At 46.7% G+C, this 13,806-nt stretch overlaps 1 protein-coding gene across 1 annotated transcript; it reads left to right on the top strand.

Moving 5' to 3' along the window:
* The first annotated feature begins 561 nt into the window (after positions 1–561).
* On the top strand, positions 562–4,767 carry CUNH9orf152 (chromosome unknown C9orf152 homolog). The gene is made up of 2 exons (XM_040963628.1): positions 562–754; positions 3,723–4,767. The coding sequence occupies exons 1-2, from the start codon at positions 562–564 to the stop codon at positions 4,238–4,240; spliced, it is 711 nt and encodes a 236-aa protein (XP_040819562.1). The 3' UTR covers positions 4,241–4,767.
* Positions 4,768–13,806: the final 9,039 nt, after the last annotated feature.

Below are 13,806 nucleotides of genomic sequence, written 5' to 3' on the forward strand. Positions count from 1 at the left end.
CCCAGCTTCAGCTCTTCCAGCAAACAGGGGACTCCGCCAAAGCTCTTAGAAATTGGAGTCTAAACTTTAAGATCAAGCAATGAAGGATTTGGAATAAGACTCATCCCTGGGCTCCCAGGACCCTGAACAGTTGTGCGTGCCTTCTCTTTATCTCCCTTCACGCCTTAACATCCTGCTCCCCAGCTCTTCTCCCACCTCCTCTTAAGCCTCATCTCCCTCACTCGCTCTTCTCTCACCCCGCGAATCCCCCTCATTGCTCTTGCTGTTCTCCTTGCTCTGCTCTTCCCTTCCCCCTCTCCCACCCTGACTTCCCTCCTCCCAGTCTTCCTTTTACCCCCTACCACACTCACCTTTCTCCTCCCCCTAATTTCTCTCTCTTCCTGGTCCTCCCTTTCGCTTTCTCCCACCCCTCTCCTTGACACCTCCTTTCTCACTTTCCACTTCCCTTCACACCCTCCCTTTGCCCCACACCTCCTCTCCCTCCTTACTCCTCCCATTCTGGCCCCCTCTCTCCCCACTCCCATCTCACACCACCAGTGTTTGCTTTTCTCCCGGATCCGGATGAAGGGGCTGGCCTGCCCATGCCCTGCCCTGCCCCAGTTCTGGCAGCTAGGGCCTGGCTTCATGGCTGAAGGCTCCCGGACTCAGGCCCATGGGCAAGCAGCCCCTCTCAATATTCAGGTGCTGCGAGCCCAGTATGAAGGCTTGAGGAGGCTACAGAGGACCCAGACCCACCTCATGGTGCTCCCAAGAGGTAGGACTGCACAGGTGCAGAGGGTGGAGGGCCTGGCAGAGCTGCAAGGAAGGCAAGGCCAGGGTTCTTGCCAGCCCTCGTGGTGTGGGAAGGGAGGGAGGGAAGAAGCAAGGGAAGAGTAAGGTTGCCACAGCAGGGTCAGAGTCACAACTAGAGGCAGAGTAGGCTTGCAGGGGGCACTGAATCAAAATAATGCAAACCAGTCTGTCCCAAGGTCAAGTGAGCCAGGGGCCCAAGCAGGCATCTGGCCAGCAACATTGTTCCTGGCCTCTGCTCCTGTCTTCTGATCTTGCTAGACTGGTCAGCTTGGTAAGCCAAGCTTGGCCTCCCTGCTTAGCTAATGGGGGCGGGGAGCTCTGCCTCCTGCCTCTGGGGACTGAAGACAAGCAGTATTCCTAATATCCAGGAGCCCGCAGCAGGGCTCATGGAGCCATGATGCACCCCAGGCTCATCTGGCCTCAGGCAGCAGACAAGGAAATCCCCTCTCCAGGAAGATGAGGCAAGGAAGACTTCATTCCAGGAGGAGGTAAGGAGAAGGGCTCAGAAAGTAAGTGGTTGTAAATTCCAGCCCTTCATCCTCCAGCAGAAAGCCAGCTAAAGGAGAGACGGTCCCCAGTAAGGTCCAAACTGTGGTTAACTGTACAGTTCCATGGACTCTTGATGGTCTTCCCTTTGCAGGCCAGAGTGGAAAGGCTTTGAGAGCTAGAGGGACCTGGCTGTTTAGCGCAGCAATTGTGTTGCCTCCTTGAGAAAAATAGCCTCTCTGAGCTGTGCATTGCTTCAAAGTTGTTACCAGCTGCTGGGATGCTTGTGACCTGAATTGGTCTCCAGGGCATAAGCTGAAAGGTCCCTAAAGCCCTATCCTACCATCAAGGGTCTTTACTCACTTAGTCACTCAGCAGATGGAAGCATTATGCTTAACATATCAAAGGCTTTTTGACACTCAACCTTGTCCCAAGGAACTCTGCCCCCAGGCCTCTGTGCTGGTCCTTCCTCCTGCGCTTGGAAACTTAGTGCTTCTGAGAAATGGCAATGGGAAGCAGAACAGTGATTGCTGGGAGCATGGGAAGATGGGGAGTTCAAGAGGCACAACATTCGTGTTTGGGAAGGAGGAAAGCATCCAGGAGCTCCTCTTGCCTGTCCTCTGGGTACCACAAGCTGGCACTTCATCTGTTCACCAAGAGTCTTTCCGCCCAGATTCCTGATGGGAGGGGACATCATGCCTATGTTCTCCCCGAGCACCCCTCTCCTTCCTCATTCTTGCACAAGCGCATGGCATTTTGGGTATCTGCAAAGGTTTACATACTTGTCAGGCTAAGACAATAGTGTGCTTGCAACACCAGAGCACAGCTTCTGAGACTCAGCACTGGACTGGTGTTTCCGGGATCGCACTGTTTGCAGAGATGGTGGCTGCCCCTGCTCTTCCATTTCCTTTTGGGTGTCTGCCTCGGAGCTCAGTCCTCCCTTTTGACCTTATTTCTCCTGTATTATTTCCCTACTCTTACTCTGCTTGACCACCTTCTGGGCCTCTCATGGCAACAGATGCCAGAACACTCAAGTGCACTTTATCTGACATCTCAGACGGACTCTGTGCTGGTCACAGTCCTGCCTTCTACAGGAAAGCACTTTCCAGCCACTGCCACAACTCCTAATGCCACTCAGAGTTGCCAGCGAAGTATCATATTTCATAAAGTGTTTTAAATATGGTGTCCTAGAAAAAGAGCAGAGCTGTCAGTCTATAGCCCTGTTTCTATAGTCAGTTAAGATGCTGCAAATGTCTTCCCAGAACAGCATCTCTGGCATAGAAAGTTAATGGCCAATTCTCTAAAACATAGTCATGGGGCAGGCATTTAGGCTAAGCATCAGGACCCATGCCCCGCCATGTCCAGTCACCGCCTCCCTCTTCCTGCTGTTTCAGATCCTGGAGCAGTGGTGATGGTTCAAGTGATTAGGTTTTTGTCACCTTTGTGGGAGACTCTGAGTTCCTGATTTCTGGCCTCAGCCTGGGAGCATTTCTGTGTGTGTGTGTGTGTGTGTGTGTGTGTGTGTGTGTGTGTGTCTGTGTACCTATCTGACTGAATGTCCATGTTGTCTTTGTTTCTGGAAAAGAGGAAAGGAAGAGAGAAGAAGGGAGAGGGAGAGGAAGGGGATAGGAAGGAAGGAAGGAAGGAAGGAAGGAAGGAAGGAAGGAAGGAAGGAAGGAAGGGAGTGGTGCAATGGCTTAACTGGGTAATTCTCCACTTCCAACTGCCACATCCCATATGGGTGCTGGTTTGTGTCCCAGCTGCTCCACTTCCCAGTCAGCTCACTGCTTATCACCTGGGAAAGCAACAGAGGATAGTCCACATGGGGGACCCGGAAGAAGTTCCTGGCTCCTGACTTTGAATCAGCTCAGCTCTATCCACTTCATACATTTGGAGAGTAAATGAGCATGAAGATCGATCTCTCTCTCTCTCTCCTTTTCCCTATAAATCTGCCTTTCTAATGAAAATAAATAAATCTTTAAAAAAGAAGGGAAGGAGGGAGGGAAGAAGGAACATAGATCCTCACTCCTCTGCTTTGGTTGTAAACTCATTATCAGACTCCAGGACACAAAACCCTACATGTGAAAAGCAATCTTTTCTGATGCTTATGTTATCCCTACCCTACTTGAATACCTCCTTGACAATGTGGGTTTTGACTCCGTCCTCACTGCTGAATTCTTGATGCCTAAGTAAATCAGTCCTGGCATATGTTAACTATTCAATAAATAATCATCCAATGAATGAACAATCGTGTGTGAACACATGCCGATGAGATCATGCACGCTCTCATGTGTGTATACGCACATGCAGTAACACACTGAGTATTCCTCCTGGAGTATTTGGAGCATTACCTCCCTCCAGCTTGCAAATTTAGACCCCCCTTCCAATCAAGAGCTGCGCATGTCCATGGTGACAGCCCTGCCTGTGCCCTCTCTTCTCTTTAGGAGGGAACACGCCTACTCCTGCCGAATCCATGACCAGTGCCGTCTGGATCAACAAGGAGAGAAGGAACTCGGTGTTGCTGGAAGAGGGAGATCCTGAGGTGGAGAGGATGCTGGAGGAGGCAGCCCAAGGCCATCACCAGGCCTCTGAGTCTGCATGGCACACACACCTAGAGATATATCGTTTGGCCCAAACTTCCTACCAGGAATGCGATCCTGAAATGAAGACCAAGGGCCACTTCCTAGGGTCTCAGCATAGGCTCCCTCCAGAAGGAGACCTGTGCTTGCTGGAAAACAACCAGCAAAGAACCAAAGCTCCAGAGGAAGCCCCATGTCAATGTCAGCTGGGCGGTACCCAAACAAAGGCAGCAGGATGCAACTTAAAAACCAGCATCCAAGGTCTTCCTTCTATAAAGAACTCACAGCGGCCTGGCAAACCAGCTCACTACCCATTTCCCCAGAGGAAAACTCCCAGGATCTCCCAAGCAGCTCGGAACCTGGGCTTGTATGGCCCTGCCTGATGCTTCCTACCTACCCAGATGTTCTACGTGGGGGTTCATCACAGAACCAAGTGGGTTCTAGCTCTAAGCAAGAACTAATCTACTTCAATGATAGCAATTCTGAGAAATTAACTAAATTGACAACAAGGTCTCGTCTTAAAAAGAGAGACAGATTGCGGAAGTCAGACTGCTCACCATTTATGGTGAAATGGTATTGGCTGCTCAACTCAGCCCTTTCTGCTTAAAATGAAGCCTTTGTTAAAGAACCCTGGATGTCCACTCCAAGAGGAAGCTAGTAGAATACCTGCTTGCCCCTTGACCTGGAGAATTCCAATCGCCAAGAGGACATCCAACTAATGCACTGCCTTAGTGATCCCCAGGTACCGATGGGCATGGACAATCTTGTTTCCAGTATCATCTGATTTCTCACACATTCGAGAGAAAATGAACTCTGAGAATTCACAACCTTTTTGTGGTCACCATTTGCTGGGGGGGGTCTTTTGCCCAAAAGTCTCTACATTGTCAGTGATCACATCATTTCGTCTAGAGCTTCCTAAAACACGGTCACCCTGGAGAAAGAGGATCAGATTCATGCCACCTACCACTATTTACATGTTTAATAAATCTTTGTGTTTGACGCTTCTTCCTGAGGCTGATTATTCCATTCTCATCACAGATATCTTTTCCCTTCCTTCATCCCTCTTTCCCTCTCTGCAAATTAGCATCTTGTTATAAATTGCCAATCATTGAGGCTATGACAGGAGCAAAAAGTACAAGGAAATGCATCTGTTTGTTTCCCACAAGCTTGCCCATTTTCAGCTTCACTTGTATCACTCAGAAGCGTCTTAGAATCAAAGACATTTTTTTTTTCAACCAAGGACAAAGTGAAGCATGTGTTACTTGGGGGATAAGAAAGAAAAGCATCTTTCCTGGCTAACATTGCATTTCAGCAGTGATACTAAAACACACCTAAGCCTTTGGGTCCTTGTCAGTTTTCACCCTCTGTGAAGTTGCACCCACATCTTCCCTTTTGTCCCATAGTGACCCAGTCTTAACCCATTCATATCCAGAGTCGTCAACCAGGAGTGCTCAAAATATGTGTATGGCTGCACAGAACCACCCAGTACACTCCAACCTGCAGGTTGATCTAGCATCATTCCTCCAGGAGTAACTAATATCTTCACTATTTGTTTCTATATTGAAAATCAAGGACATTTTCCGAAAAGACATTGCCCTTTGCTCTTGCTTTGGAGAGACCTGCCACCAGTGAGCCCGCTTTGAACAGTCTTTTGAATCGTTCTGTCTTCACTGTTCCCAGGGATCCTGTATGTCAGCGGCACTTGCGGAATGCCTAGATCCTCCATACAAAGTGATGGAGACTGCCCATAATCCAGATTTTAAATATTTGTTTCTATTAGTTTAAAACATTAGTTTATAGAGTATTACTTTTGCATATTACATTATTATTTTATATTATATTAGTTTATGTATTTACTTTCATTTTATTTGAAAAACAGAGACAGACACAAATCTTCTATCCGTTGGGTCATTCCCCAAAAGCTGCAGCAGTTGAGGTTGGGCTAGGAGCCTCAAACTCATCAGTTTGGATCTCTCGTTTGAGTGGCAGCAACACAAGTACCTGACCCTTCATTTGCTATTGCTGAGGCTGCAAATTTGCAGGAAGCTACATCAGAAGCAGAACCACAATTCAAACCAGATTCTTTCATATGTGATCTCAAGCAGTATCTTAACTGTTATGCCAAACCTGCACATATCTAGGTTTTAATCTAGCCATTCTTGGCATGTAATGCAGGCCAAGTCACTGAGCATCTCAGTTTGGGTTTCAAAGTCAATTATTTCTAGTATTGCTTTCAGATCCAAAGAGTCAAACAATTGCAGATTGAAACTATCAGAAAGAAAAAACAGAAAGTTGCATCTGTACTAAACAGATAATTTTTTTTTCTTGTCGGTATTCCTCAAACAATAGAGCATAACAAATATATATGGTATTGCCATTGTATTAGGTTTTATAAGTCATTTAGAGAGTTTTTAAGGTACATGGAAGGAGTGGTTTACTGCTTCCACCAGTAGCTGGTGGGCTCTGGGGCCTGGGAACTCACTCAGGGGGGCCAGTAAAGTGCACATCCTTGAGTCCCAGGTGGGTGGGGAAAGAGGAGTAAGACCCCAGGTTGCCAGGTTAGGATGATGTGCTGGTGGGTCAGGCCTAGGGATTTGCACACATACTTCGGCCCTAAGCAGGTGGAGGGGGAGGGTTCCAGGCTGGCACGCCTGCCAGAAGATTGAGTCTGAGGACCTATACATGAACTTGAGTCCCAGTGGATGCGCAGGGCTCTGGGCCAGCATGCCACCCTAACTGGGAGACCAGGCTGGGGAACCCATGAGCTTGGGGACACTAGGGCTGTGGATCAGCCACCACTTGTCTCCAGAGTCAGTGGATTCACCTTTGCCTAAGTTGGTTATCACCAACTTCCTGGCTTTCCTTTCCCTTTCCTCCTTAAGCACTGGGTTCCTCACTGCCAGTCTATGAGCTCCTTTGCGTCAGGACAATGTCTAATTACTGCTCAGTAAGCGGTGGTCAAATGGTTGACTTAGAAAAAAAAATGAACATGTAGCAACTCAACTTTGCCCCTGAGCTTCTGAATGTATGAACCTTCCAGGTTCAGACATGGAAATTTAGTTTTCCTTTAAGATGTTCCCTATGAGAGGTGGAATCAGAATGGCAAGTGGACGTAAGAGCGCTGCAAGCACAGACGACAGGGTGCACAACTCGAAGGGAAGCATCCCTGATGTGCTGAAGCTTGTCAGAATGCATGACAGAATGCCTGTGAGATGCAGCCCAGTGACCAAACGGAGAACACCTGCAAAGGCACTGTATCAATCAGGATACACCGTGTTCTGAGACAGTAACAAACAAGCTCCACATTTCACACCAGAAGCCCAATTTATTTTTTTTTTTAATAAAATTCACTCATTTATTTGAAAGGTAGAGTTGGACAGAGAAGAAGAGAGAGATCACAGAGAGAAAGATCTTCCACCTTCTTGTTCCCCTTCCCCTAAATGCCACAGTAACAGGGGCTAGGCCTGGCCGAAGCTAAGAGCTGGAACTCCACCTGGTCCTCCAACACAGCTGGCAAGGGCTCAAGTACTAAGTCCTCTTCCACTGTCTTCACGGCTGCATTCGTAGGTAGCTGGATGGGAAGCAAAGCAGCTGAAAACCAAACAGGTGCTTGGCTAAGGGATGCTGCCATGGCACAGGGCAGCTTCACCTGCCATGCCATAACATTGGCCCACGAAAGTATATTTTTTCTGTCATGAAAGTCCACTAGCCCACTTGAGTTTAGGATGTACTTCCAGGGCATCTGTCTGTCATGTGAAGTATTATCACCAATTCAAGATTCCCAGCTTTATCATATCAATACTGGTTTCCCCAATATGTGTCACAGGAGAATATGCATTATCATCATGAGCTGGTTCTTATACCACCTTTGCTCATAAGTCATCATCTAAAACAAGTCACATTATCAAGACATAAGAAAGTGCAATCATCCCATGTGCCTGGAAGAAGGAATGAAAATACACCTTAGCAGCATTTCCAACCAGCACATGAGGGCCAGCTCACAGAGAACTGAGCAGGTGCAGGACTATATTAGATTTCATTCTGAATACATCACCTAGCCAGAAAGGGACCTCTGAAGGGGACCCAAATGGTTTGACTTGCTGTTTATACAGTTTATTGTGGTTGTTCAAAATCGAGTGAGTTAAGAGTCTGGTTAAGAGGCAACATTGGGAAAGAAATGGCCAGGTAAGCTCAGTAGAAAAGAAGCTGTTAGCTCAAACAAGAACAGGAGCAGGAGTTATTGTGAACAAATAGATAATAGTTGATATGTGTTTTGGAAATAGCATCAGTATGACTTATTGACATAAGAATTACACATTAGGTTTGAAGGATTTGATGTTTGAGATGCTGGTGAGATGCAAATGAAGGTTAGGATCAGCAGGCTGTAGAGGTGCTTAAAAGAATGCAAAAGTTTGAACTTGAGTATGCAGCATGTAGGAAGAAGACAAGTCTAGAATTCATTTCCAAATTCCAAACTTTGCTTAGGACAATCCTTACTTGGGAGAAATGGGGTTGAGGGAGGAGCAGGCACAACGAGAAGGGTAACGAGGTAGAAAGGAGGACAGCCAGAATAACGTGAAGGCACAGCATTGAAATGACGACAGCTAGGGCTGGTCTTGTGATCCGTGGGGGACGCCTACATCCCACGGGGAAGTGCTGGGTCAAGTCCCAACTACTCTGCTTCCAATCAAACTTCCTGCTATTGTGCCTGGGTGGCAGTAAACCAAGGTCTTTTCTGCCATCCATGTGGAAGATCTGGATGAGTTCCTGCCCCTGACTTCAGCCTGGACCAGCCCTGGCGCTTGTGGGCATTGCAAATGAACAGATGGAACATTTCTCTGTGTCTCTTATTTTCATTTTCCTTCTCCCTTTCAAAGTAATTGCTTAATTGATTTTATGTGTGTATTTATTTAAAGATGAAACAAGCGCGCGCGAGAGAGATTGAAACCGGGAGTCAGGAACTCCATGCGTGTCTGCCACGTGGGCAGCAGGAATCCATAGTTTTGGGTTAGCATCCATCAGCTTCCCAGAAGCATTCACAGGAAATTGGATGGGAAGCGGTTTAGCCAAGATTCCACCTGAAACTCTGATATGGGATTCTGGAGTTGCAAGAAGTGGCTTAATCCACTGCACCACAATGTTTGCCCCAAATATATGTTCCCCCCAACTCCTGAAAAACTGTCATCATAATATCAGGAAGTGAAAATCCACTGCAGTAGCCATTTCTACTCCAGAATAAAAGGAAGACTCTCAGTGAAACCGTCTGATACTAGGTTTTCTACCTTTGCCTATACCTACAATGTCATGATTCGCTTAAACAGCAGAATGTTAAATGTGTAACTATTACTAAAGGACTATAATACTCTAATAATATGGGGGGAATGGTGGAGAGAAAAGGGATGAGGAGGGAAAGGAGAAATCCCTATACTTATAAGACTGGTATCATGGAACACAATAACAATGACTTTTTTAAAGAAAGAGTCAGCGCAAGACATTGTGCAGGTCACTCCCCTCCTCGGAAAGCTCCTGTAAGTCCCCAGGAGTCCAGCTTCTTCCACCCGGGATTGCTGTGCTCTGAGCATGAGAGCTGAACAGGCCCAAGTCCAAGAGGCAGGTCTGATTGTGTTACAACTCTTCATCCCAGGGTAGGTAAACACAGCAACAGCCAGTCCAGGCTAGCACTGCCTGAGGGCCACCGGAGTGAGCTTAAGGGTGTCTTTGGCTCAGAGCTCAGTCTTCTGCCAGGGGCAGTTGGGTCACCCCGAGTGTTCCTTCAGCAGAGCTTGAAAGAGGGGGGTGTGGGGCAAGGGCTGAGCTTGGCGTCCTTCCGAGGGTGAAGAATGGCCACTGCTGCCTCGGCAGGTGACCTTCACTGAAGTACCCTCAGCCTCTCGGCCCCTAGGGGCTGCCACACCTGGGCTTTTGTCTTCCCTGGCACTCAGAAACAGAAGGGTCAAGCTCTGGTCACAGCGCAGCCATCGGCAGACACAGGGGCATTCGCTGAATCACTTTTCCAAGTTAAGGATTTCTCAGATATGACAGGACAAGGACAGAAGTTCTCCGGAAGTCACAGCAAAAGTCTAGTCTAGTCAACGTAGCAGCTTCACCCTTCTAGCTTCTTTCAGGGTGTGAAAACAGGTGCCGTTCACAGTGTCTCTGTCTCGGACTTGCTCAATTTTTAAAATTTTTTGATTGCCCAATTTTTTTAGGTACCCCTGCTTTTAAAGCCCATTTGTTCCTCTTCTTCAGACTTGAAACCGTTCAAATTTACCTTGCAAGGGTCTATTGATATTATCTGTATCTCTTTATGAACCTTGAGTATCAGCTGCTTAACTCAATACCTTTCCAAAGGTTATGAAATACATGATCAAGTTATGATTTGTTGTACCCATTGATTTCATTAATCATGGAGTTCAATTCCATTCTTAACAGAATTACTAAACATTTTCCGTGCCTGAGGTAAACATCCTCAGGTGTGTCAGCAGCTGGCTTAGTGACCCTAGCAGGTGTCACAGCCTCCGTGTCTGCTGCAGCTGTGTCCTTGTCTCAGACTGCCCAAACAGGGCTGTAAATCATTTACAGCATAACGTAACCGCAGCCCTCAGAAACATTGATAGAACATTTCATATTAAGCTCCAGGCTTTAAAGGACGCAGTTATGTGGCTTGGAGAGCAAAGACACTTTAGACTTATAGATGCAATTTGGATGTCATTTTGCTTATTCTACTGTGTGTGTAATGGATGTGGGGCACAATTCCTCTACTCACCCTTGGGAACAAATATGTGCTGATTTGGAAGGAGCACGGCATACTCATAATGAATCCCTGGATCATTTAAAATTACAGGAGGAAATCTTACATATCCAAAATGCTCATCAGGACATTTCAGCTTTGGAAGTCTGGAGCACCATTCAAAAATACTTCTGCATTTTCCAGCCCTTTCACTTGGGTTAATCCTCAGTTTTTACTGGGAGGTGAGATTGTTACACGTACATTAACAATTTGCCATTTCATAGGCTGCTGCAGGGGACAATGAATAGTACAAAAGGCATGCTGTTTATATGTTGTACAGCAAAGAATTTGGTTATTGCAACTTTTACAAAAAACAGAAAAGGGAAAGATACTGCAGACAATTTACAAAAAACAAAACAAAACAAAAACAAAAACCCAGCTTGAAGCTGATTAAGAATAGAATGATTGTGCCTAGTGCTTTGAGTTTACAGACTATTGGTGCCAGAGACCAAATCCAAGTTCAAGTTCAAGGGCAGGTGGACAAAGGTCCTCGGCCACAGAACTGTGCTTTGAGATTAACCTGAGACAGTCATGTACTCCTGCACTTGGATGCCTGTTGCTTCCCAGCTATCAAGCTGCCTACCATGAACATGGAGCGTGGCTGTCAAAACTCATGCCTCGTCAGTTCCTGTGATTTGATTCCCTAAGCAGTTCAATAAAAAGTTGATGCACCGAGCCTGCAGAGCTGTTTCTCCTTCCTAATGACAGAAGCAGACTTCCCTCTGGCCACTTGCTTTAATCTTTATCTTGTGTCTCTAGCCTCTCTTTTCTCAGTCATGCACTCTCCCTCTGCAAATCTGTTCATGCCATGTGGGTCAGGGCTCTGGCCCTTCCTTGACTCTCCTCTCCTCTGAGCTGGGGGCCCAGCAGCATCAGCCTTGACCAGGAGGAGGACTGACTCAGGTCCTTTTTGCAAGGATTTTTTGTTCTCTTTCTCTTTTTAAAGATTTTCTTTCTTATTGAAAAGGCAGATTTACAGAGAGGAGAGAGAGAAAGAGAGAAAGAGAGAAAGAGAAAGAGAGAGAGAATCTTCTACCCATTGGTTCACTCTCCAAATGGCTGCAACAGCCAGAGTTAAGTCAATTCAAAACCTGAAGTCTATTCTGGGTGTCCCACACAGGTACAGGGTCCCAAGCCTTTGGGCCATCCTCTGCTGCTTTCCCAGGCCACAAGCAGGGAGCTGGATGCGAAGTAGAGCACTTGGGACATGCATTGTCATCCTTATGGGATGCCAATGCCTGGAGGTGGAAGATTAGCCAGTTAAGCCATCACATCGGTCCCAGGGATCATTCTCTTGAGTGGCCATCCTCTTTGTTTAAAATCTCTGTACTCCAGCGTGTGAGTAGGATACCCCGGGTGTAACGCAAATGTTCCTGACAATGTTGACAGTAATGTTGACACTGCAAAGGAATAATCCAATTCCAGTAGTCACATTCCAGAGTTTCCGTTCTTCATTATGTTAGACAATGACTTCCTGACTCCTCCTCTTATCTCTATATGAGTGATCTTCCAAAAAGTCTTGAGAAATGCTTGAAAAAAGTAGATTATGAACTGGAATACGCTTGCCTTTGATTTTGATTCCCTTGTCCACGAACTTGTTGATACACCCTTGTAATATCATTCCTGGAAAATCCTACTTAAACACTTTTAAAGGACATGAGTTGTGGCCCAGTGGGTTAAGCTACCGCTTGGGATTCCTGCATTCCATACCACAGTGCCTGCATCTTTTCCTGGCTGCTCTGTGCTTCCCATCCAGCTCCTTGCTAATGCATCTGGGAAGGCAGCAGAAGATGGTTCATGAGCTTGGGCCCCTGCCATGCCTGTGGGAGACCCAGTTACAGATCTTGGCTCCTGGCCCACCCCTAGTCCCAGCTGTTGCAGGCATTTGGGGAGTGACCCAGCAGATGGGATCTCTCTTCTCTGTCACTTTACCTTTCAAATAAAATAAATAAATCTTAAAATCATTATTAAATGGGTTCTTTTTTTGTATTTTTACATTTATTTGAAAGGTAGGGGAACTGGTTGGGAAATGACAAAGCCTCAAGGAGTTCAAGGGTAGAGCTGGGACTCAGACTCAGGCAACCCACTGTAGGGTGTGAAATCTCAACCAGCAAGCTTAGTAACTGTGTCAAACACCCAAACGTTTTTCTAAATGAAATTGCTACTGGCGACATTATACTCTCTGGAGGCCAGAAAGAACCACAGGACTTTTCCAACATACGTCTTCCTAAAACCCTAAAGCCTTTTGTCTCTCAGCTTTTGAGGCCTTGATTAACCCTCTATGTTCTTCAGTATGATCTCTCTTAGTCACCTCCTTATAGTTGAGGCACAACACACCTACTACTGACTCAGCCAGCTCCGGAATTTTCTGTGCAATCATGAATTCCTGTAAACATTCCATGTGCTGTGACTGCTTCTTCCATAGCTAATAAATAGCATGCTTCCTAGAAGGGGTTGAACTTAACCTTGAGTTTGCGGCAATTACATGAGCTCCTGTCTACAGCCTTCCAGAAAGATGACCCACCCTCCGTGCATTATCCATCCTTTCATCTCCCCTTTAGTTGGCTGCCTGATGATTCCACCCCCTGAATTCCCTCAATCCAGGATCATAATCAAGACTTGATAGCAAGCCGACCCCTCAGTGTTGTGTGAGAAATCAAAGAAGAAATAAGATGCTGATCATGGGAAAACTGGGTCTTCTGCCAACCCAAATGTCCAGTGTTTTCCAGGAAAGCCTGAGCTGGCTCAGGAAATCACTGCCAGCCACAGGCCCATGTGAACAGTTTTCATTTCTCGTGGCACAATGTCCCTGTCCTCGTCACTCACAGCCTGAGTAGGCTAATAGCAAGCTTATGTCACTTTCAAGTTTTTCATTTTGGGCAGTAGTCTAGCATGTAAAGTCCTTGCCTTGAATGCACCAGGATCCCATATGGGCACTAGTTCTAATCCCAGTAGCCCCGATTCCCATCCAGCTCCCTGCTTGTGGCCTGGGAAAACTGTCAAGGATGGTCCAAAGTCTTGGGACCCTGCACCCGTCTGGGAGAGGTGATGCCGTTTTAAGCAAGCTCAACCCCATTTTTCTGTCCAATACGACAGTCCTGTCGGTCTCTGCTGAGGGGCCAGGAGGTGACAGTAAAGAAAAAGACAACCCAAGGTTAG

This window comes from Ochotona curzoniae, unplaced genomic scaffold (assembly GCF_017591425.1).
Source record: "Ochotona curzoniae isolate NIBS_2020 unplaced genomic scaffold, NIBS_Ocur_1.0 scaffold_3208, whole genome shotgun sequence".
NCBI classification, from domain to species: domain Eukaryota; kingdom Metazoa; phylum Chordata; class Mammalia; order Lagomorpha; family Ochotonidae; genus Ochotona; species Ochotona curzoniae.